Genomic DNA, 26,424 nt, shown 5'->3' with positions numbered 1-26,424 from the left:
TCAGGAGGGTTGTATCATAATGACACAACACACTTCCCCCCTCCCCCTGCCATATCTGTGAATGCTTATGAGGATTGGATTTGGGGGCAGTAACTTGCTTGAACAGAAGATCTAACTGCACATAAGCTTCACTGCTTTATCTGGTAGCCACGCAGCCTAGCCAGCAATGAGAAACCTGTGACTGGCCATGGACTGCTGGGAGTTGTAGTTCAGCCCAGAAATGAAGAATGGGCCCGGCATTCCTGTCAGAATCAAGCATTTTCTCTTTATCTCTGAACTAACTCTGCCTACTGTCTATTCCCAAAGACTATCTACTGGAATTTCATCAGACCACCTAGTACATCACTAAATCCTTTAGATTTCTTCAGGCTCTAGGTATTTGCCTAATATAGGGCAAGTAATACTACTTGGAGAAATCTAGAGGCATATCATACAGACTTTTTGTTCCCAAGAACAGATTTGTGTCAGTTTCATGAGTTACAAAGGGACATCATCTACAGGTACTATGAGCTGTGGGTATGTATGCATGCATTTATGCACAGGAATTATTTTATGGCAGAAGCTGGGTCTTCTGTACGTAAGAAGCTGAAACAGCTCTCAGATATCCATGCAATCTGTAAACATATTTTCTCCTCGGTGGTAGAAATCCTCCCAGAGGCATAACTTAAGCACCCAGACTAACAGACAAACTAACATAAATCCATAGATATAAAACACATTTCTTCTGCCAAAAACTACAGAAATAACTCTCTAACACAGACCCATTCAAGATACATCTGTCATACTAACTCAGAAACAACAGTCACCCCAGCATAGTTGCTCACACAGTGCAGCAGATGGCTGAACAATGCAGATTTTAAAATGATAGTTCTGTTGTCATGGTCTGTCAGACCATTTCAAAATCCAGCATTCTAGCACAACCAATCACTCCTGACCATCACAACATTATAGTGCTTTGAAAATATTTATAGAATTTATGTGGAACATTATTTTCATTATTATTTCAATGTTATGCCCTTCCATCTTGTCTTGGTATCCACAATGCACAAAGCTTATATAAGTTGGTCACATCTAGCTTTGGTCAATTTGATCTACCCAGATGTTTTGGGTTACAATACAGCTGGCCTGAATATTGGCCCCATTAATTGGAGATTCTGGCAGTTGTAAGCTAAAATATCTGATGGGACCCACTGGGAGAACTATTTGTCCAGTCTCTAATGTTCCCTTTTTAGGGAAAGGGGTCAACATGCAGCTCCAGAGGGCCCTAGAGGAAACAGATTATCTGGACCCCTTCAGTCAGATTTCAGACCTGACTTTAGTATTGAGATAGCATGAATTCCACTGGTGGAATTGGAATGGGAACAGCACATTCATCCTGATTCTCCTTAATCTCTCAGCAACCCTCAGTACTGTCAACCATGGTATCCTTCTGGGTCAGTTCAGTGGGTTGGGAGTGGTAGGCCGTGGTTTTCCTCCTTCCTCCAGGGCCAGCTGCAGTTGATGTTGGGGGGGGGGGGGTTTGCCCAAGTGCCCTGCTTTGCAGGGCTGCTCGAGGCTCTTGTCCTCTCCCTGCTATGTGAAACCATTGGGCAAGCTCATCCATTGACACAGGGTGAGGCGTCATCTGTACCCCGATGATACCCGACTGCACATTTCTGTTCCCAGGCTGAGTAAGTGATGCTATCAAGGTTCTTTCCCAGCGTCTGGAAGCTGTAGAAGCTTGGATGGGAAGGAACATCTGGGAAGGCTGGCTGTGGCTCTTGAGGCCTGCTGGATCTGGAAATTTTCCAGTTTTAACTCTGAATAGGGTTGCACTCCCCCAGGCAGAACTAATGTGCAACCTGGGGGTCCTTTTTGACTTGTGGCTCCTGCTCAAAGAGGAGGTGGTAGCCATGGCCAACAGTGCCTTTACACACATCTATCTTGTGCACCAATTTCACTCATTTCTAGATCTGCTTAAGGTCATTCATGCCTTGGTAACTTCCCATTTGGATTATTGCAATATGCTCTACATGGAGATGCCCTTGAAGAGTATTCAGAAGCTTTAACATCCAGAATGCAGCTGTGTGGGCAGTTTTAGCACATCACAGCATGTATGCACCCATGTATCACCATTGCTTTACAAATTGCACTGGCTTCCATTAAGCTTCCAGGTGCAATTCAAGATGCTGGTTATCACCTATAAAGCCCTTGATGGCATAGGATCAGGTTATCTGTGGGACTATTTGTCTCCAGTTGTCTCTCTGACAGAGTGGTCATGTTCTGGGTCCCTTCTATGAGGGACTGTGATCTAATTGCACCCAGGAGACATAACTTCACTGTTAGAGCATCTGCCCTATGGAATACTGTTCCCCCCAAGATCTGGATGGCCCCAACCCTGTTGGCCCTCCAAAAAACCTTAAAGACCTAACTATTCACCCAAGCCCTGGGCCAGAATGTTAAGTGAACCTGGTTTGTATGATTTGCAGGTTTGGAAGTGGGTACTGACTCACAGTTCAGTGCCGCTCTATTGTGTTATTGTTATTATTTTTTATTTGTGTTATTGTTATTAATGTAAAGTTGTTAGCCATTTAGAGTCAAATATGATATGATAATATGAGATATGAGAAGATATGATATATGATATATGATACGTGATACAGTATACAGTATATGATGGCAGCCATATAAGTCTAAATACATAAATAAAGGGACAAATGCTTTATATGGTGAGGTTGGGACAATTCTGACCTGCTGTCCTCACAACAATTGCACCATTTTAGAACATCCCTGCTGAGAGGAACCAAGGCAGCTGTATGCAGACCTGATAAGACATTGCAGGAAATGTGTTCTTCCAGGTGCCCATGTTCATCTGATGGGCAGGCTGCCAGGACTCTTCGAAACCACCATTAACTATCCCTTCCTATTGATTCATGTAGAGATGAAAACTGCCAGACCTCAAACAGATCTCCAGAGACTAGGAGGGCCTGGGCAGAAAGGTGAAAGAATGGGAAGCTCAAGTAATACCATATTCCATCAAGTAGTATTTCCATCAATCCTTCCAGCTGAGCATTGCAACAGAAGAAGAGAGGATAAGACTACTCACTTCAAAGTGAAGAAGTGACTAAATAGAGTGGCCAAGAAAGGCTTGGGGTTCCTAGACCTACATGAAGAACCCCTTCATGAGAGATGACCTACAGCTCACAAAGATTGGGGTGAACGTGTTCAGCAGATGCCTCACCTGCGTTATCAGGAGCGCTAAACTAGAGCAAAAGGAGGGCAGTGGTAAAAACCCAGAACTAAATACAACATCAAGGACTAGAAACAAAGGAATAAGCACAAGGGCAGAAGAAAGATTGGCGGGCAACTGTAACAGCAAAGCCACTAGGGGATACCATGCATGATCTCACTAATGCATGGAGTATGGCAAACACAGAGAGAGAACTTGAAATCCTAACATACTATACGAGGACAACTATGATATCCTATACATCACTGAAACTCGGTGGGATGACACATGATTGGAACATAGCTTTGGAAGGCTACAATTTACTCCAAAGGAACAGACTCAACAGAAAGGGAGGGAATGTACCTAAAAAAGCACATACCTGCACAGAAATTCCTGAATCAGGCCATGGAAATTCTGTTGATAGTGTCTGAGTAAGCATAGAAGGAAAGAGAAACCAAAGTGGAGCTGCCTGGATAGGTAGAAGATAGGGATGAATCCTTTCTGTGCCAGATGACCAAACTTTCAAAGAGCCACACAGTAGCAACAAAGGGAGATTTCCACCACCCTGACATCTGCTGGAAATCTAATTCTGACAAGAGTCTAAGATCTACCAAAGTCTTCTCCTCTCTTTCTCACAGTTTCATTTGCCATAAGGTAGAAAAAGGAATAAGGAAGTCTACAGTCTTGGATCAAGTCCTTACTAAGAGGGAGGAATTGGTTGAAGAGAAGGTGTTTGGAACCTTGGGGGGAAAACTGACCATAATACTTGAGTTCATAATATCAAGGGGAAAGAGCAATAGAAGAGAGTCATACCTGCATGTTGGAACTTTAGAAGAGCTGATTTGGAGAACTCTGAGGGAAAGTAAGTCAGATGCTATGGCTTGAAATCCTGAAAGAGAAAAGGGGCCAGGAAAGATGGGAAATCCTTCAAAACAAGATACTGACATCTCAATCCAGACAATTCCTACTAGAAGGAAAAATGGGAGACAATGAAAGAGAACAGGATGGATGCACACGGAGCTTTCTAAAATACTGAAAAGAAAAAGGAACACGTATAGGAAAAGGAAGGAGAAATGTATAACTAAAAAGGATATAAGGCAGCCAGTTGCCAGAAACAGGATTTGTGTCAGAAAGGCTAGAGAAGAAATTGCTGAAGTTTGCAGAAATGCCCAAAGTCGTCGTCACCACCACCACAGAGGCCTTCCTGAGTGTGTCGGGGTAATTACTTTAATTTAACTCTTTGAATAAAATTAATGATTCAAGGACAATGTAGTTTCTCTGTTACAAAATGGCAGGGGGTGATTTGTAGCTATGACTTCTTCCTTAAACTGCGGTCACATGTTTACAACATCAGAAGTAGAGGAAGAACCATAGATGGGGAAGGGTTAAACATAAGCATATGCCTGATGTTGCTCTCTTGCAAATCAGTCCAATAGTTTTTAATGCAGAATCACCATCTACTTCTATCCTACAGGGTAAATAGACCAGATGACTTCCTCAGATTTCTTTTATTTGTGTAAGCATGAGTTGGCTCTCAGGCTGCTTTATCTCATCCCACCTCTCACATGCTCTGCACTCTTTTATCCCCTATCATTATGCTTCTATAATTGCTCTGGCTCTTTTTTTAATCTCATTTCTCCTTGGCTCCACAAGTCCTTGCACTAAAGACCTTGAAGCTTTCAAGGCTTTTAGCTGATGCCAGCAGACATGTTTCTCCAGGCTTGTCATAAAACTGCTGGTCCATGAAGGAGAGCGACGGGTACATCTTAGAGGAAGGAGAGGGGATAGGAAACTACCAAATAAAGAATATGATGGGAAGGGGTGAACCGTGCTAACATAATCACAAGTCGTGGTGTGGTGTAAGATATCAGTCATAAGAGATCTGACTAGATCAGGATCATATTACTATAACATCAAAATAACACTTTTCAGATTGCTTCTTTCTATGCCATTAAATGAGAAAAAGAGCATTTCTAAAAGCCATATGGAATGCATAGTGACTGTTCCAGTAGTACAAAAAGAGATCCCTGGATGTCCTCAAAAAGATAAGAGTATATTATACTATGATCTCAAGGGCATTTAGGCAGGAGCTTCTGCATGAGGCACTATGGTGGGGGTAGGTTTCTTCAATGGAATTGCTGCTTAATAAGTTCTTGGCAAATAGTACAGTGCAAATTTCACTCTGTTTAGAGGGTGAACACCAGGCACCTCTTTCATAACAAAACTACTGCTGTGTTTGCAGGAATTCTAAGATCAATATTCTGCCTGCAAATGTGGATTGTCCCTTTCTTCTGGCACATTTTACTGTATTTTTTTTTCTTTTAAAAAATAACCAGAACTTTCTGCCCAGCAAACTTTTGGGTTACAGCTTCTTTCCTCCCATCACCCCTTGATGTCTGCTGGCTCTTAATAGATTTTACCATCCATTTTATCCAAGAATCAAAGCTAGTCAATTTCCTAAGGTCAGTTTAGACAACCTCCCCAGCTTGATTTTTGCTGCTCCAATTAATAGTGCATACTTTCCCCTAGCAGGGTCCTCCAGATAAATTGATAATCCTGCTGTTTGAACTACATTGTACCCAGCAGCACATAGAAGCTACAGCCACTCTAAAGGTTCTTCATAAAAGCAGCTGGGAGTATGGATTTTGGAGAGACAAAAAGTCAGGAGGACAGGTTGGAGAATATACATTATATGTTTCATGAGTGAAGCAGTAATCACACTAATGGGATATAATGTCTATGTCTATGTAAACCCAACCTTAGGCATCCTGAATTTTGTAAAAATATTTGTTCCAGCTATCATATTGTTCTTAAAAACTAGGGTTTCTTATGAATATTATTCTTAATGTGCTTTTTTGAGAATAATATTTGTGGAATACTGATTAAAACTTTGGGCAAATGCTGGGTAAACCCAGGTTCTACTCCACCCTCACCCACAGGTGAGCTTTGAGTCATTATTACCCCAACCTACTTCACAGGGGTAGCCCAATCTACCTCACAGGGTTGTGGTGCGGGGGTTGCGAGGGTGGGGGAGGGAGGAGAAATAGCAAAAAAGCAGATCTCTATGCATGCTGCTGAACTCCTGGAGGAAATGTGGAACATAAATCTAACAAACAACCTGAACCAGTTAACCCCAGAAAAACAAAGAACTTTCATATATATCACAAGTGGAGGATATTGAACATAACAGCCCAGCTAAGGATAGTGGATGGGTTGAAAGAACAGAGCTGAGGAAAAGCCTAACTAAACCTCCCAATAGCATGTGCATTATCAAAAGAAAGAGCTCTGGCAAAGCAACGTACACTAAACACTGTTAATGATCCTGAAGGGAGTTATACAAATGGACATAATCTGGAACAGCCGGTGATTCAAAGAGCATCATAAAATCTATTGCCAGCTGAGATGGGCAAGACAATGAAGATGAATAGTGCAGGAGTTTATAAGATTCCTGCAGCAGTGCACAGAACAAAACAATTAGAACTAGAATCAAACTCGAGACCCTTCAAGGAAACCCTGGATGCAACATATAGGTTTACACCAGATATCCCTGGGTTAAAAATCATGGTGTTTATGAAGATACTCAAGGAATTTTAAGCTTAATATAACAAGTGAGATAGCCAGAGGATGATTCAAATACTTCAAATAGAACAAGTGAGATAGCCAGAGGATGATTCAAATAGGAAGAAAGGACCAGAGCCCAACAAATATGTCATATCCCAACACTACAACAACTTTGCAGGGAAAGTGGACAAAATAGTCATCAGATCCAAATCCAGAATGAGGTTAATCAACAGAATTGACAAAAAGCTAACATGTAGACATCTACAATTAAATGTGTATCCTGGAATGCATAGATGGGGATTTTTTTTTCATTTTCTACAAGATTATGATATGATTTTTCTCCAAGAAACCTGGTTGATGGGAAATAATGTGACATTATTATTACCTGGCTATATGTGTTTTTATAAATGGATTAAGAGGGACCAAAAAATGGGGCATGCTAATGGGGGCTTAATGAATCTAATCCCAGTACATCTTGATATGAGAATAGAAGAAATTAATTCTGGAAATTATGATATAGATGAAATTCAAATACTGAGGCTAAAATCTAAAGGGAGAATATTAATATGTGTTAACATCTATGTGCCATGTAGACCACAGCTAAATCGGGATAACCTGGAACAGGCATTAGTTGATATGTTACATCATCCCACAAGTGCAGATTTAATTACTTGCAGGGATTTTAATGCTAGAATCAGCCCAGGTTTGGAAATATTGAACTTAAAGGATAAAGGCGTTTTTGAAATGGAGGCCATTTTCCCTCTAGGTCATATGTCACACAATAAGACCCAGAATAAGTGTGGACTAGAACTACTTAAATTAATGTATAAATTACAAATGGTCAGTTTACATGGATCACAGTGGGATCAATCTGGGGGTTCTTATACATCATTTTGGCACCACTGAGGGGGAGCTGTCATTGATTATATATTCATTTTGCCCCCACTGATCCCAGTAGTACAGTGTTTTGATATTATAGATCAACCAGAGAGTGTTCACTTACCACTTGGCTTGGACTTAATGTGGATATGTGGAAATAACATAGCAAAGAGAGTCACAATATAGAAGGCACTACAAAGAATCAGAAATGATTAATGTGGACATGCCCCTTGGCAGAAGCTGTAAGGTCTGTGCTATATAGTCTGACAATGCTACAGCAGAGAATCACACTTATTCAAAAACCGGAAAATGCAAATACCATATATGAGGAAGTGGTTGGCAATCTTAAACCTCTGGTGTGCAAACCATGGCAAGGGAAAATGACTGAAACCAGAGTCTTGTGGTTTAACCACTAATGTATACATGAAAGAAAGGAACTGGTTACATTAATCAGACAAATTAAGAAGGATACATCATTTGACAGGGTAGAGGCAGTGAAAGATAAATGCCAAAAATCACTGATAAGGAGGAGGAAACAAGACTACTATAAAAGCCAGTGGCAAGAATTAAGACTGTCATGTTTACAAAATAATGATACAAAATTCTGGGAACTAGTTTCCCAAGGCCAGAGAGAAATAAAAGCAATAAGAGAAGCACAGATTTCACCTGAAGTTTGGACAGCTTATTTCAAAAATAAATTTGAGGATATTAGAATATCAAACCAACAGTTAATGGGTACACATATATTTAAAACATCATTAAAATGGCCCCTAGTAACTGCTGCAGAAGTTAAAAGAATAATTTCACAACAGACAGCTGGCAAAGCCCCAGGAGAGGATGTGTTACCACCATAAATTTTTAAGGCATTCCCTGATTGATGGGCTCCTATGCTTGCCCCCTTGTTTATGTATATGAAAGCCACTGGGTGAATCCCTGTAGGTTGGAAAAATAGTGTAGTAATTCCAATATTTAAAAAGGGAGATTCCACAAACCCTGCTAACTTTCATCCCATAAGTATTATTGACATAAGGTGTAAGTTATATTCAAGGTATCTTTCAAACAGATTGATCGATTGGGCAAATACTAGACAGATAATAGCAGAAGAACAAACAGGCTTCAGAAAGGGACATAGATCAGTGTTTCACTTTACAACATCTGATCCACAAATCAATGAATGTCCCTTAAAATGCCTGTATTTATGTTTATTGACTTGTCATCTGCCTTTGATAAAATAAATAGAGGAAAATTATGGGAGAAGTTTTTACTACTGATATAGATAGAAGATTACCTAATATACAAATTACATGAATACACTTACATGCAAGTATGGCTAAATAAGAGCGGCTCCCTAACATAGTGAAGAAGAACTAAAGAGCCTCTTGATGAGGGTGAAAGAGGAGAGTGCAAAAGCTGGCTTGAAACTCAACATTAAAAAAACTAAGATCATGGCATCTGGACCCATCAATTCCTGGCAAATAGAAGGGTAGAAATGGAAGCAGTAACAGACTTCATTTATTTGGGCTCCAAGATCACCGCAGACAGAGACTGCAGCCATGAAATTAAAAGACGCTTGCTCCTTGGGAGGAAAGCTATGGCAAACCTAGATAGCATATTAAAAAGCAGAGACATCACCTTGCTGACAAAGATTCGCATAGTCAAAGCTATGGTTTTTCCAGTAGTAATGTATGGCTGTGAGAGCTAGACCATAAAGAAGGCTGAGCGCCAAAGAATTGATGCCTTTGAATTGTGGTGCTGGAGAAGACTCTTAAGAGTCTCCTGGACTGCTAGGAGGTCAAACCAGTCAATCTTAAAGGAAATCAACCCTGATTGCTCATTGGAAGGATTGATAATGAAGCTCAAGCTCAGATACTTTGGTCACCTAACGCGAAGAGAGGACTCTTTGGAAAAGACCCTGATGCTGGGAAAGATTGAAGGCAAAAGGAGAAGAGGACGGCAGAGGATGAGATGGTTAGATAGCATCACTGAAGCAATGAGCATGAAACTGAGCAAACTCAGGGAGGCAGTGAAGGACAGGAAGGCCTGGCGCGATATGGTTCATGGGGTCACGAAGAGTCGGACATGACTTAACAACTGAACAACAACAACAACAACCCTAACATAGCAGATTAAAACCACAAAAAGTGTCTGCCAGGGCTGCATACTGGCTCTCTTCCTCCTTAATTTTTATATAAACAACATTGTAGAAGAGCTTAATAACCCTTTCTTTTATGCTCCAACAATTGGAAATAGAAAGGTCCCTATATTACCGTATGTGGATGACATGGTACTCGTCTCAACAACATTAATTGGAATGAGAAGAATCCTGACAGAATTTGGCACCTATTCTAGGAAAGAATACTTACAGATAAATTATTCCACACCCAAGGTAGTAGTATTTGCTAAAAGACCAAAGAGACATAGATGGGCCCTGGATGGTAGAACAAGTGAGGTCATTCAAGCATTTGGGTATCCAGTTTACTGAAACACTTTCATGGAAAATACATACTGTATTGCATCAGCAAGAACAATGGCTATGAGATCAATGAAAGCCATTTGCTTCTTCTCCTACTCAAAAAGGGGTCAGTTAGTACAGTCTGCACTCAAGATCTTCCAGGGGAAAACAATCTCACAGTTGACATTTGGGGCCCCAATTTTGGGTTTAAGTAAACTAGAAGAATTAGAAATGGTCCAGAATAAATTAATGAGATCAATCTTAGCCTTATCCCCATGAATACCAGCAGCAATGTTGAGTTAGAAGTGGGCCATCAATTAACATAAGGGTAAAGAAAGCAATAATCTTATATTATAGGAGGCTAGTCCTCATGCCCAACACTTATTTGGCAAAACAATGTCTCCCTGAACAATTTAACAGTAACAGATGGGTGAATTTGTGTTTAAAACTGTTCTCACAATTTTCACTAGATCAGGAACTGATTAATTACATAAATAATCATACACTATTAAGGGACTACTTATTTTTTAAAGATTTTAGACAAGATAAAGAGCAGGTATGCAAGCTTAAGTTGCCCAAGTGGTATCGATCTTTTAAAGATGGACAAGGAATGTCATATTATTTACAGTCTCTTACATCCCATTCCCTGAGACAAGCTTTCACAGAACTTGGTTTTCAAACAGTGCCAACAGCCTGTTAGGATGGAAGGTATAAAGGATGACCAACTACACATTGTTTATGCATTTGTAATAATTTCATTTATTTTTTATTTATTCATTCATTCATTCATTCATTCATTCATTCATTCATTCATTTTATATAGCCACCCATCTCAGACCAGTGACTCTTTACAAATGGAAAATCTGATCCATTACTTATTACATTGCAAAATATATCAGGAACCTACAGCTAGATTCATCATGCCTTTGTTAATCCAACTGAATCAGCCTAGCTTAGAAGAAAAGATCTGTTTCCTGCTGGCTGATGTAGATGAACATGTACCAAAACAAGTTGCATTGTTTGCAATGGCCTCAAGGAAGATACGAAAGCAGATGCTGACAAATAGTGCTGTTAATATTAGAGGAGATGTATTGAACTGATATGAATTGTTGCAATTTTATAGGAGTTTTGCTGAATCCTATGGTTGCAAATAAATGTATTACCAAAACACACACACACACACAAACGCATACTTGCTCATTAGTTGCAAATGGAGATAATTAACACAAACTAATTCTAAGTACTTGACATACTTTGTATGAAATTCACTTTCTAATCCCAAACGTGGGAAACAAGGCTCACTCTGGATCAGGTCCACGGCCCTGTAATATTCCAGGCCGAAAGAGAGGATGCAGCTCCTTCTCTCATCCAGCCCAATTCATGGGCGCCTTTCCTTTCCTCGTGCACCTGCTCAACTTGCTAGCCAGGAGCAATCAATATGATTCAGGGCAGCCTGGAGGAGCGGTTAAGTGAGAAGCCCAGTGGAAGACACTGCCCATGAAAACAGCCTGCAGTATTTCCAATGGGGTATAGATCTTCTAAAAAAAAAAACTACTTAGGTTATTAAAAAAGAACCAATAAATATCTATTGCAGGGAGATTTCCATACATAAGACAAAATGCCAAATGCTCACCTAGGGATTTGTGCATATTCTTTCTCCCCATCATTCACTCTCAGAACTTTTGAGGCAATATGCTGTAATTTTATATCCACTTAGCTGGGAGTCAGCTTCAGGGAACTCGGTGGGATATCCTAAGTACCCATACTTTTTTTTTTCCTGTGCCTTCAAGTCAGTCTTGACTCCTGGTGACTGCCTGGACTAGTCCCTGCAATTTTCTTGGCAAAGTTTTTTGGAGGTGGTTTGCCATGGCCTCCTTCCTAGGGCTGAGAGGGAGTGCCTGGCCCAAGGTCACCCAGCTGGCTTTGTCCCTAAGTCAGGACTAGAACCGATGGTCTCCCAGTTTCTAGCCTGATACCTTAACCACTACACCAAACTGACTCTCAAGTACCCATACTTAGGACTTAGACTTGCATGCCTCAGGATCTTTCTATAGAAGAGGACTTGGGAACCTAAACTAGTGAGGTTCTGGAGGTGTGGACAGTATGCTTATTATTTTCCCCGCTATTCCCATCTTTACCACTTCACAGCACAAGATAACCCATCTCCTGAATATATCTACACTATTTATTCATGTATGCTTTTTCTTTTCCTCCATGGAACATAGAATATTTTGGTGCAAAATAAATTAAAAACAAAAAGTTCACATAGCCCCAGGCATGGCAAATGTTGCTCATGCAACCTGAATCCTTCCTAAAGCAAAGGAGATTAGCTGAAAACAAGCTTTCTCCATGTATAGTTTCATGTTTCCTGTGGGCCCGGAGACTCATGAGAGATCATGAATTTTGCAATCTTCCTGCAGGGCAGGGGTTCTTAACTTGGGGTCAATGGTTGAATTTCAGGGGGTTCATGAACTTGGATGGGGAAAAAATTATAACATTAATTTCACTAACCTCTAACTGAGATTTAGCTTGTCTTGTTATTGATAAATAAAGAAGCACATATACTATATTACATGTGCATTATTTTAAAAATATTTCAATAGCTGTATGTGAGCCTCATTGGTTTCCTTTGTAAAACAATCAATATATTTTATGTATTTAAGTACATTTTTCTGAGAAGGGGTTTGTAGATTTTACTAGACTCCCAAAAGGGTCCATGGTACAGAAAGGATCATAACTGAGCTTCAGGGTAAAGGTAAAGCCAGGATAAACTGAAGCCCTGGCTATAATTTTCAAGTCACAAGTTTCAGAGAGCCAGAAAAGGACACTCTGTCCGTGACATTTGGCAAATTTCCTTTGGAGTGGCACCTGGTGAGGCTTAAAATTGTACATCTGAAAGGAGGCATTTACTGACTGCTGTGCTTCTAAGATTTAGCCGGCTAGCATCCTATCTGTCTTTCTGAAGTCCATTTCGCATAGGAAGTTCCTCTGCAACCTAGTGGGATCTTGAAAGAAAAACCAATTAATAGCCACCCAAGAGAGGAGCACAAGACATAAAGTGAAAAAGCCAAGCTCTCCTTGGGGAGGTTTGCACCAGCTGTCTCCCCATCAGATGACAGCAAGATAGCAATAATAAAACAGACATGAAACCACCCCTAATAAGTGCCAAACTCCCCTGCAGAGAAAGAAGAGAGATCCCGGTAAGAGGGTAGGAGTGGTGAAAAATAACTAATCAAAAGCACCACAGTGAGGAAGTGGTTAACCCCATTGGTGGAAGCAGGGGGAGGGGAGGTTGAGAAGGAGGCAAATGCAGATGTTGGGGTAAGACATCTGCTCCAGGCAAGGAGAAGAGTTGAGTGCTAGGCAAGAATATTCTTCTCAAGCCCTTCCATTGTAGGAAGACACGAGCAATTGTGTGGGCTAACGAGGAGAAACTGTTTTCCTGGCATCCCCTCTTTATTCCTGGTTTCTCCCCACCCACCCCTATTTCTGTGCATGCATGCATTGGCATGTCCCTGTCTGATCTTTTTCTGCCCACGTCTGTCTCCCAGCTTTCCAGCCGCCCCCTTGTCTGCCTGATTCTGCTTCCCCCCCCCCCCTCCGAATGTGTGTCCTCCCTCTCCTGTCTCTAGCATCCCGTGGGCTATTTTTTATCTCATCCATTCCCTCCTGCCCCCACCCCCACCCCTCACACTCCACCCCGCCCTGGCCACTGCCTGCCTGCCTGCCTGCCTGCCTCAGCTCAGTGGGGTCTGCAGCCTGATCTCCTGTTGCTCAGAGATGAGGAGGCAGTTGCTAAGAGACAGAGAAACGTCAGTACCTGGCCCTCAAGGAAGAAAGAGAGAGCGAAAGAAAGAAAGAAGGGGAAAGGAGGTGGGGAAAGACCTGGCTGGAATCACACACACGCACACATACACACACACACACACACTAGCAGGAGCTGCAATTCAGAGAGAGACTGAAATTCCCTCAGCATCCTTATTTTCAAGAGGGATGGAGGAAAGGAAGCAAGAGAGATTCCATGGAACAGGAAGGTGTAATCCTGGCATGAAGCAGAGGCATCTCTAATGGATTAAGGCAATATTTTTTTAAAAAAATCTTCAGCTCAGAGTAAGTAATTATCTTTGCTGGTGGGAGGAAACTGAAGGGCTGGGGAGAAGGAAAGTGGGGCTGCATGCTTGGTGCCATACAACATTTGGGTAAGAAAAGTAAGATTTCTGGGTTCACTGTGCGGTGTGAACAGGGTGTGTCTTAGAAGATGAGGAGATGTTCATCTCCCAAGGGTCCAGAGAGGAGAGTAAGGGCAAGGATATGAAAAGAGTGGCTGGTTGCAAGAAAGCATTCAGGATACCAGCTCAGCAGAGCATTTTGGTCAATTATGTGACTTGCTTGATCTTCAAAAGATAAGGGGAAGTAGGAAAAGAAGAACAAGGGGCTATGCAAGGAAAAAGGAGACCATGGAAGGAGACAGCATCAGAAGAAAGAGGCAGAACAAAAGTATGGTACAATGAAGCCCTGCCCCAAGGGTACACAAAAGATGGAACAAGGTAGAGGGATTCTGAAGCACAGCACCAATCGCTTAATGGAATAAAACCCAGTTTTTCTCTTTGTATGGAGTAACTCTCAAGACTGCTTCATAGCTACAGAAGGAGAAGCCTCAGCAGACCTTGTGGATGGGCGGTGCCCTTCGGCTGGGCCTGGAACTGTATGAAGTAACATTGTGGCTGAGATGCAGGGACAAGGTTGAATGCAACCCAGGACCTGTTACAACATTTCTGGGGTCTAACCTGAGCACCCTTATTTTCTACTTTAAAATAGGGGCAGCCACACTCAAGGATCAAAATCAAAAGGTTTGGGATCTTGTACAACAGTAGATATGAGAAGGAATAAAAGAAATGGGTGTATTTAAACAGTTTCAATCATCAGTTCCCATTCACTCACTTTTACATGCCATCCTTCATCCAGGTTGATCAAATGCTGATTTGTGGAGTGTTTGTGGAGAAAACACTACAAGCAGCAGATGAACAACCCAGGTCAGAAGTCTTCCAGCCAGCCTAGTGATTCTACTTTCCTTTTATCTTCCAGCGTGGCTTGCACATTTCCACAAACTTTGCCTTTGAGTAAATCTTCCATTTTCCAGCGGGATTAACTATCGGACAGCTTGTCTTGTGTGTTCTCCCTTTTCTAGTGGAATGTGGTGTTATTTCCAAACACCTACTCACCTAGACTCCTTCCCATTTCTCACCATTTTAGAATGATTGATCTTTTATTGATACAAATTGGTGTCTGCCTTCCCACAGTCACAAAGGGCATTTCAGGTCATTTATAACAGGCTTGCAAAGTAAGAGGGAGGTGTAGAACTGAATGGTTTAAGGCAGTTTTCTTCAATGTAATGCCTTCCAGATGTGTTGGGTAAGTGATGGGGGTGGAATCCAACTCAGCTGGCATCACAATGGGCTATAATGATTTTCCTGCCTCTCAGCCAAAGCTGAATCTAATATTTGCTTCCACCCTTGGCCAAACAAGCAGTGCCACAGCATTCTTTCTTCTTCCCACGCATCTCAGTCCAGTGCTACAGTAAATGCAATAACAACTGTACATTGAGAAAATTGTGTGGAGTTCCCAGAGTGTTGTTATAATAGAAGGTGATGGGTAGGAAGTGAGGGGTTTCAGCAGCGATTTGGAAAGAAAGTGTACCGTGCATTATTCTAAAACAGACAGCAAAAGGAGAGCTATGTTGAATGTACATGGAGTATTAAAAATTACCCCCATCTCCCATCATTGCCAACGCTTTGATCCTCATTATTTCATTGACAGGTTGTTCAGGAAGAGCCTTGGTACTGTCTGCTGGGAAAGAAGACCAAGCTTCACAGTTCTTTTCCTGGCCCTTATATTTGGATCCTGAGAACATGATTGTTCCTGGCATACAGCTTCCAGGTTAGTTTTTCAAGGTTAGCCACAACATGGAACCAGTGGCTCTAGTTCTGGAGGGCAGAACCTGCTCCTAAAGTGAATGATAATGATAATGGCTAGCCATCTTCCCAGACAAGTGAAATTTTGGACTGCTAAGTGGCTTCTCATCTCCAGCCTTAGTTTCTCCTGACCTTTCCAAGAGGGATTGATCCAGTTTAGCAACAGCGTATCAAGAGGATCTTCTCTAGACATTAGCTCTCTGGGAAACAGAGAACAGAACAGTACAAGACAGATATTCCATTTATTTTAATAATACCTGAATGATTCCAGGAGAAGATCCCTCCAATCTGATAGAACTGCAGGTAGATTTACTGAGGCTGCAAAAAGCAGTGGCCTGATTATACTTTTCTAGTGCAATGAGAATTTCTGCAAGACATCAGCAAATTATGTCTCCAGCACACCAACACAAAGTAAAACACAATAAAAAAAGGAGCACATTTCATCTTAATTCAAGATCAAGAAATCTAAAGATCAGCAGATACTGGGTAAAAGTTACCAGCTTTGTTTACATTTTTTTTTTTATTATGATCTTTTAACATCTCCATAGAAATTACATATGCATGTATCCAGGTAGATTTCTCTCTTCTGCTTCCTACAGGAAAAAATTATTCAAGAAGCTAAACAAACTACTAAAAATTGTCAGCTTCTGGCTTAGTTAAACTCTTTTATGGTCCTATAAGTGCCTCAAGATCTGACAAACTTGGGTTCAGTGACCTAGCTTTCTCCAGCCATTATGTAGCAGGCTTTTGTCAAAGTGGATCTTGTTCGCTGGGCTGTATCTCCACCCATTGCTCTCCCTTCCTGATTGGCCTCCCTTTGCCATGTAGCTTTTAGCTTGCCAAAATGAGTGCAGACTGTGTCCAGTTGGGAGGAGAGCAGTTTGTACCCCATTGCTCTCCTGCCATGATATTAAGCCCTTTCCTTGTAGCAGTGGTAGTAGTCTTTGCCAGCGCTGTCACTGGTTGCCCAGTTCTGTGCACATGCCGCAGCCAGGCCGTGGATTGCAGCGGACTCCGACTCTTTTCAGTTCCACGAGATCTTCCACTGGACACCAGAAACCTAAGTTTGGCTCACAATCACCTGACCATCATCCCTCCTGGATACCTTACCTGCTATTTGGAATTGAGAGTATTGGATTTGCGGAACAACTCCCTTATTGAACTACCAGCTGGACTCTTTTTAACATCTAAACACCTTTCCCATTTGGACTTGAGCTATAATAACTTGACTCATGTGGTAGCTGATATGTTTCAGGAGGCCTACAGTCTGGTACACATTGACTTAAGCCACAACCCTTGGCTGAAGAAGGTGCACCCCCAAGCTTTCCGAGGCTTGGTCCAACTACGTGACCTTGATCTCAGCTATGGGGCCCTGTCTTTCCTTAGCCTTGAAGCCTTAGAAGGTCTCACAGGCCTGGTGACTCTTCAAATTGGAGGCAATCCCTGGATATGCGGTTGTACCATGGAGCCACTGCTGAAGTGGTTGAGAAACAGGATCCAGAGATGTATGTCAGGTAGGTGAAATTAAGTGATTGTCCAGTTCTCAGCTTTGGATTTGGGATTTATTCCTTATTGCATCACTTACCTCACTGTGAAATTTTGGACACAGTACTAAACTTTCATCTCAAGTGTAAGAGAAAAAGCATTCTGTCACAGAGATAATATGAGGTTAAGAAAGCTAAAGCTTATTAACCGGTAATGGGATTTTGATTCTGGTCAAATGTCAACAGTTTAGACACAGTTTGATCTTTCAGAAATGTGTGTGTGTGTGTGTGTGTGTGTGTGTGTGTGTGTTTGAAACATCAAACTACCTCTAAATTATCAACATTATGTGTATGTATATGTGTCTATACTGAATAAAATAAATATTTCAGGTATACATTATATATATATATATATATATATATATATATATATAATAAAATAAAACAACTCAGGCTAATAATGTACCCAAGGATAAACAATAGCCCCACTTACAAAAAAAAAAAAAAAAACCAATAGCATGCTGATGTTAACTGTGTCGTGTAATAACCTCACCCAGAAGCTTCTTGTAGATGCTAAATAGGAGTGGAAAGAACATCAGGCCCTGAGGAACCCTACAGAACTGGTGATATGGGCTTGAACTCTCTCCCTACTATCAATGCTGACTGGAATTGACCCCAAAGGGAGGAGGAAAACCAGCACAGGACTGTGCCCCAAATTCCTAAGCCCCAAGTCAGTCCAGAAGGATACCATGATTGATGGTATTGAAAGCTACTGAGAGATCAAGATCAGCCATAATGTATGCACATCTCCCATCCCACTCCAACCAGAGGTCATCCACAAGCATGATCAATGCTGTTTTGATCCCATGCTTAGGCCAGAAATGCAACTAAAAGGAGTCCAAATAATCCTCTTCCTCCAGGGTTCTGTGAAGCTGCAGCATGACACCTTCTCAACAACCTTCTCTAAAAATTGTCCAAAATGGGGGGTCTATCAATAGTGTCTTAAGGAGCAGATCACTACTCACTTAAACACCGATGGGTCCATCCCCTCTTTCAAGGATGTATTCACCACCACTATAGCTTAACCACATGGCACCTCCCATGTTAGTAAGCCTTTACTAACCAAGAGTGATATGGTTCAAGGACACAGATGGCCAGGCTCACAGCCCCAAGTAACCTGTCCACTTCCTCAGGAGTAGCAGGATCAAGCTCAATCCAGATAATAATGCCAGACTGGGCTTCAGTCAACTCCATGGGGCCTACATCAAGGCCAGAGTCCAACTGGGAGTGAATCCAAGCAATATATTCCTCACAGCAGCCCCATAAATGAGTCTCTGGCTTCCCCTTGCAAGACCACTCTTTGCAGATGTAGTAAGGGCAGAAAAGTACTGACACTTTGCTGCCTTTACTTCACAAGGTAGGCCCTAATAGCAAGTCTAGTTTGTGTTCAGTTGGGTTCACTCTCTGTTGATCTCCAGCAGCTCTCTAGACATTTTATAGCTCATTTCAGCTCCCTCGGCTCCACAGTAAACCAGTAAACCAGGGAAAGCTTTTGGATCCACATGGGAAGAAAGGCTGCAAGATAGTGACTTCTGGGGAAGAAATGGTGAACTAAAGATGGCTCCATGAAAAGTGGAGCTGACCGTGGCAAAATGAAGAGCTGGCAAGTAGACCAGCTCTTCGGTAATTCCTCTCTGGACAAGGAGAGGACTTGAGATTGCCCACAAGTGCTCCAGACAGTTGCTCCTCATGAGGAGACTGCAAGACAGTGGTCTCCAGCAGGTTCAGAGCTCTGGGAGATGAGGCAATAGCCATCTTGCTCAAACTGCAATCAGTGCCTTTGAAAGTTTGCATACTTCCTTTTCTAATCACTGTCAGAAATTGCTTCTTAACTGCTTTTTAGCTATTAGGAATCTTTGGATCAACATGTTTTACAGCACTGGGTAAGTTTCCTTCAACCCTTAGTGAAAGAAGATTTAACTATAAGTTTAAAAACTTTAAAATATATAATGGGATAAACAGCAAAAGGGTGATTAAAACTTTGATTTTAGAAAGTTACAAATGAACTAAGGGTCCAGATAAATTTGAAATAAGATTTTGGAATTAATTATAAAGAATCCTTCCCGTGGGAAAATGCTTTTGTTTTGAATTCTCTTTAAAAAAATGATAGGATGAGACTTTGAAGGTTGGACAGTAGAGAGAACCAGAAGGAACTAAAGATTATAATTAAAGGAGAAGAACACTTAAATTTGACTCCCTGATACAGAATGGACCAAAATATTTTATTGAAGAATATTTTTGAACAATGGACCCAGAAGTTAATTTTAAGAGTGTCTGCCTCTATAGCTAGACTGTGTTTAAAAGATGCTATGGAAGAGAGACAAGTTTTACCTGACAAGGTTGAAACTGATCTGAAAGTGGATTTAAAAATGACAGACTACAAGAACGATATGGAAAAAGGTGCTACGCTGGATATATAAATGAAGCCAGCCGATAATTAAAAGGCATATACAAATAACAAACCAAAAGAGTGATCTGGATAATTTCCCTATATTGGATTTACAAAAGACACTTATTAAAACTTTGAAGAATTTTGTGAGAAGGGGTAAAGAAAATATGAAAAGAAATCAAGTTCTACAACATTATTTGAAGACATTAAAGATTAAGATTGCTAGAAGTAAAAGAAAGGAATATAAAGTTGGCTTATTTGATCAAGGCTAAATATGTTGTTATCTCTGGTAACCTTCAGTGGATTTTTGCTGCCATCAGGACTGAAATGATAAGGTTTTATGGATTTGTTTATAGATAAGAGATGGGATATGGGAAAAAGAGATCATTTGTTGTATTTTAAGAGAAGGTGATAAGTTACTAAAATTGTTTATACTTGTGATGCAGGTGGGAAGTCATTTCTTTATATATTTCTTTTCTTTTTCTTTACTATATTCTTATTTTTTCTTTCTTTTCTATTTCTATTTTTTTTCTTTTTCTTTCTTTTCTGCACCTTTTACTTTTACTTTTTTTCTTTTAGTTTTCTTTTAGTTTGTATTAGTTTTTAATTGTTGTAATCATAATTCTTAATAAAATTACCATTAAAAAAAAAAAAGGAAGAGAGGCTGCACAGGTACAATATGATCTAAGCCCCAGCCAGCCTTTTATTCCAAGTGGCAACCAAGGCTTCAATCTCGCCATGTACCAAACCTTCAGGAACAAACTCAAGTTCCCTCTGAAACCCAACCAGGAACATCTGAATGAAGACCTCTTCACTGAAGGTTATGGAATGTAATCTACCATGCTGGTCCAATGTGGGTGACAGATGTTTTTCAGAGTAACTAGCTCAAAAGTCACCCAGCCAACATCCATGGCTCAGGTAAGACTAGAAGAACTAGAACTGGTTCTTCCCACTCCTATTCCAGCATCTAAACCATTAGATAGACTGGCACTCTCTCTTGTGTGGGTGTATGTATGTTTCTGTATGTGTGTGGGTACATGTGTATGTGTGTGTATCTCCCAGTACTTTGTTCCAACCTGTAAATAAGGCCAGTTTAAAAATAGATTATGCTCAGTTAACAAAAAAGTTAACAGTCAATTTCTCCCTTTTAAAATGGCTTGCTTAAATTGACAAAGGCAACTGCTACTCTGGAATTGGAGCAAAAGGCAGGAAAGGTCTCCTGGATAAGCTATGACAGCATTATGCAGGACTCCCAGGTGGGCATAAGATCATCGAATGGAAAGGAGAGCACATGTGGGAAGAGAACATCACAGAACGCAGTTCAAAAATAAAGAACTGCCACTTGGACAGAAGCAGGATGAGAAAGTGTTTGTGTGTATGAGAAAGTGTTTGTGTGTATGTGTGGGCACATGTACATGCAGGTGAAAGCTGCATTGAGATGGGGAGGCAGTCCAGAAAGGGCTACGGCACTCCATGCTTTTCCTTGCTTGTCTTAGCACTCAGTGTCCCACCCAAATGAGAGTCAATTGAAAAGCACCCAGTTATGAAACCAAACAGCAATGTTTTACTTGTGGATCAGACTGGCTGAGAAAAGCAGATCTGTTCACCAGTTGTGCCTTGACCCTTCCTGTGGGGACGGGTTTTGTAACGAGTGCTCCTAAACACTCACATCAGCAGGGCAAGAAAAGTAGATTATAAGCAACTACCTGAGACATAATAAGGATGAGAGGGAATTCCCTTGGTGTCCTGGAACCCTGTTTGGGAAAAGAAACTGTTGTCCTTGCTCGGACTGCATGCCTAGGTTCCTGTGGTAGGTGATAGGTGAGAGAGGCTGCTTTCAAAACTTAAATGTTTGGTGGGGCTAAGTGGAACAAAGCAGGCAGTGCGTAGCATCTGCTTGGGTTGGGGTCAGGTTAACAAGATGGTTCCTGTCACAGGTCATAGTTTGCCTTACACATCTCTTTTCATGAATGCTAATAAAGTTGAGCCCCACAGTTTATCCACATATTTATGTTTGGTTTGTATTCCAGGTGTGGGTACAAAGATTCAAAAGGGGCTTTGAAAGAATCAAGGGTATTGTGCTGAAAACCAATGTAGCCATTCCTACTGCTCCTTCTGCAATCCCTACTGCCTTTGCACTCAGTGTTTGGCTCTAAGTGGCCCTTCCTCAAAACAAAGCATTTTTCCAACACTGACTTCTCTGCACTCCAAATGCCTGGCTGCGAGGAAAGACCATTCAGGTGGCCAGCAGACCTGGGGGGAGTCCACCAGTTCAGCTTGGTTCTTGGGATAAGCATCAGAGTGAACTGCTCCTGTGGAAAGGCCAGGAGCAGGTATGGCTTTCCAATGTGCTCATACACCCTGATGTTTTGTGCTGATGCCAGAGCAAAGCAACAGGGCAAGTGGACAGCTCAGAGGTCCCTTCAAGAGGACAGTGTTGGGTAGGGATGTCAGTAAATACTGCCCCAATTCACCACTGATGCCCTTAATCTTCCAGCTAAGGCAGAGGCACTGTTTTCTTTTTCAAGACAGCACAACCCAGGCACATGAGTTGTTCCTCCTTACCCTCCAGCACATCATGAATGGGGATTTACCACCCACAAGTCCTTCATTTCCATCAATTACCAAGACCTAAATGGCCACATCACCCCTAACTGGAGGCTGCAGACGATTGCCCCCCACCCCATGCTTATTGCAGTCACTACGTGGGGAGTATTTCCGATACTATCACAGCATGAATCAAAAACTCTTTTGGAACCACTCAGAGATGCTATGTCCTTTCAGAGTAAAACCTTGTCAGAAGTGAATGAGAATGAGAAGTGCAATACACTCTGCTCTGTGATGTGCCACCTTGCTGCTCTGCCCTTTCTGTGTCCTTGTAGTGGAAGATTCCCAGCTTGCATAATCATAAATCAGCATCCTCTCCCATTCTTTTCGATTTCTTTTTTCCTGGCATTAGTCTTTGTCTGACCTTGTTGCTTATCTCTCAAGCTGCAAACGAGAGGGCCTGAGGACAGGAAATCCTCCCCATGCAAGGACAGCAGAAGGCAGCTCTGCTTTAATAAGAACGCTCATCTTCTTAAGTGCCCTCACACTATTGAGTCTATATGTGTTTTTCAAAGTTGCATCTACAGCCAAATGATGGTGAACGAGACAATGAAGGGAAGGATGTTATCCAGCATTTGGAAGCAAGGAAAGGCAGGTTAATCTGACTTGGTGCCCGCCTCAATCACTTGGATCAGCAGGGTTATGTCTTGAAATGTCTCCAAGCAGAAAGGCTGGGCTTTCTAGGGAAATATTCATTAGCACAACTTCTATTTATCACTCAGTTAATCTTTACTATATGATAGGATCTATCCAAGATCTGTACAGAACCCAGTGTTCTTAGAACCAGTTCATACAAGATCACAATGAAATGATATCTAGCTACAAGTTATTACTAAGGACGGGTCCAGATGGTGACTTTCGTCCATGCAGCCACCAGGAATTGGACCCAATTCAATAGCACCTAATTTTCATTAAGAATACAGAGTGGGCTTGTAGATATGAATGCTTCAAATCCACCTGTCTCCACCCAGACATTTAGAGCATCTTTAAACTCAGCAGAAACGACTAACTTAGGATGCTCCTCCTTGTCACGCTAATTTTTTTATAAATAAAGAAATTGGTCATGAGGAGGCATCTAGAAATCACATGCACATGCAATCCTGCAGTCTGAAGTGCTTAATCCAAAAATAGTTGCACAGTGTGATTCCAGTGCATGTGTAAAGTAGTTCTTGTCATCAGCCTTACAAAAAAAAGGAAGGTGAGCGAGGAGGCCATTGACTGAAAATGAATAATGAGCAGTATTGGAAGAACGGTGAAGCTTAGATGAGTTCAGAAAGGGCCCGTTGTTAAACTGGAACATATTGTGGAAAGTATTTAATGTTTTATTTTCATTTTGATTTGTTATTCTGCTTTTGCATTTTAGTGCTGGTAGTTCTGTTTGGGGAATTATTCAGAGATTCAGCTCTTGGAGGAGCGGGTATAAAAATGCAATTAATTAACTGATATCCCAGCATGAGCTGTGATGAACTAGCACTCATTTGCAGAGACGCTATATAGGAGAGTACGTAAGATTCTATACACTGGATACCATCCAACATTTGAACAGATATCCCCTCATGCAGCAAGACTTTCGCTTGTGCCCCTTCCTCTGCAACCCCCTGCTGCTCTTAAAATCTGCTCTGGAAGATAAAGGCTCCATGGCTTCAGTCTGGGGATTATTCTTCTCTCAGTTTCTGAGCAGAAATATCTACTCACAAAAAATGCATCGTTGGCTTCTACTTAATATCAAATCAGAGTTAAGGATATCCTAATACAATTAATGGGGGGGATTTCCTCATCCCCTAGTTAACTTAGGAATTTCTGATATGGTCTGAGAGAAATGGATAGTGGAAGGGGGGGGGGAATCACTCACCATTTCAAGTTGTGCTGCAGACATAGGCATGCTTAACTTACCTGATCATTCTTGTTTCAGATACTCAACTGGCAGAGTGTCGGGAGCCACCCGAAGTGGAGGGTGCTTCTTTGTTTTCACTGACAGAGGAGAGCTTCAAGGCTTGCCACTTGACCTTGACACTGGATGATTATCTCTTCATTGCCTTTGTGGGCTTTGTGGTCTCCATTGCTTCCGTTGCCACCAACTTCCTGCTGGGCATCACTGCCAACTGCTGCCACCGTTGGAGCAAGGCAAGCGAGGATGAGGAGATGTAGTCGACTGGCCGGATCCTTCCTGCTCCTGCATCACTCACAGCCAAGGAGGAGAGAGGAGGCAAGGGCGGTCATGTTCAGGGAAAACAAGGAAACTTATCTTTTCTCCACTCTGCTGTTTTCCTGAGCCTTCCTCCTCACCTGCAGGTAGCGTCAGACTGCCACTCATCCCTCTATCTGTTTGGAGACAGGGCCTGTAGCGATAGGGAGACTGAAGTGTGCCTTGTACAATTCTCTTTGTGCTGGAAACAGCCAGACATGTCCTGAAAAATGACAAAGCATATCCTCAGACCACCCTTCATCCTTTGCTTTCTCCTCTTTGCTCTTGCTTAATACATACCCACATCCTTTTTTCCATGTGCGCTTGTTGCATATCCTTTAAATTCATAACTGGAGTATATACTCGCTCAAAGATCCACTTGCAATTCATATCCATCTGACTACTGACCGACAAGAAAAAAATTCAAGACTTTCCTTTTGGGAAGCCTGAAGAATTCTGCCATCCAGATCATTCCATTTCATAACCACATCAGGAAAAGTTGTTTGGAGAAGGTTCATTCTCAAGCATGGAAGAATGGCCCCTTGAGCTACTTCCACAAGTTCCAGTGGCCCATCGTTTGGATATATTCATACACTCAGTGCTCGCAGTTCAACAACTCCCCAAAGATTCTGGAGACAAAATGAAGGGCAGATAGATTATTTTCCATCCCAGTTGCTAATTATTTTAGTATAGATGGTGCTACAATTTACACAAGTGTCCGTTGATTTTATGACTGGCCTCATGCTAACCACACAGCTTTTGGTTGGATTGGCCTGCCAAGGGGGTTCCTGACCTGAACTCCAAATATGGCAGAGAATCACTATATTACAGGAGTGTAAAACCTTAAAGTAAGTATCACTGTAGGATATGGCTTTAATGTGTTGCTCATAAAAGAATAGATAGAAGTAGTGCGAGGCAGCCAAGTTGGTTTCAAAAATATTGTAGAGTTTCGATGGGGGTGAACATTGGGGGCTGATCGTGTTTTAAGTTGGGTGAAGCTGCACTAGCCTTCAAAGGTATGAGGGGGAAAAAATTAAAAATTGCAAGTACTTGTTGGAAATAGTGTTCATTGAGGATTAAAAAGTGTAAGATGTTTCTCTTGTAGACATTGTAGAGAATCTCCCTATATAGCAAATCTTTCATCATATTGGCTGCTTTGTTTGTTTTTCAATACTTTTCAGACCATATTTACACTACAGAGTCAGTTTTAGACCTATTTAACTGGCTTTCTCTAAGGAAGGAGCATGCTAAATGTTCTCCATAAGAGAATCTTAGGAATGAAGAATTGTATCAACTCTGAATGCGTAGCATAGCAGGTTTATGTATAGTGACTCGGTCCCATGGGGGAGTGGGATTGTTTAGTTTGTCTTACTCAGATCAGTAGCACTAGATGGTGCTACAAGTCAGAATTCCAAGGGACATGTGGGAGATTTGAAGGAAGCCACATATAGTGTTACAAAGACTGTTTCTCTAGATCTCAGTGAACTGAACTGGAAAACAATTTGCATTGAAAGGATGAGGGTGATGTTGACAACTCTGTCCCATTCCTATGTTCCTTTGCTATTCCAACGCATTCAGCATTTTTCTAAACCCATCATAAGAACATGTATTGCCTTTATTTTCACAA

General features: G+C 41.5%; 1 protein-coding gene across 1 annotated transcript; it reads left to right on the top strand.

Moving 5' to 3' along the window:
- Nucleotides 1-16,916: 16,916 nt before the first annotated feature.
- LRRC55 (leucine rich repeat containing 55) lies at nt 16,917-25,789 on the top strand. The gene is made up of 2 exons (XM_007435484.2): nt 16,917-17,586; nt 24,525-25,789. Exons 1-2 carry the CDS (start codon nt 16,917-16,919, stop codon nt 24,758-24,760), a joined length of 906 nt encoding a protein of 301 aa, XP_007435546.2. The 3' UTR covers nt 24,761-25,789.
- Nucleotides 25,790-26,424: the final 635 nt, after the last annotated feature.

The sequence above is a fragment of the Python bivittatus genome, unplaced genomic scaffold (genome assembly GCF_059951505.1).
Source record: "Python bivittatus isolate LINGU-HERP-01145 unplaced genomic scaffold, Pbiv_v1 ctg000480_np1212, whole genome shotgun sequence".
Lineage (NCBI taxonomy): Eukaryota > Metazoa > Chordata > Lepidosauria > Squamata > Pythonidae > Python > Python bivittatus.
The sequence above is the reverse complement of the archived record's forward strand: the minus strand, read 5'-3'. Positions and strand labels throughout refer to the sequence as shown.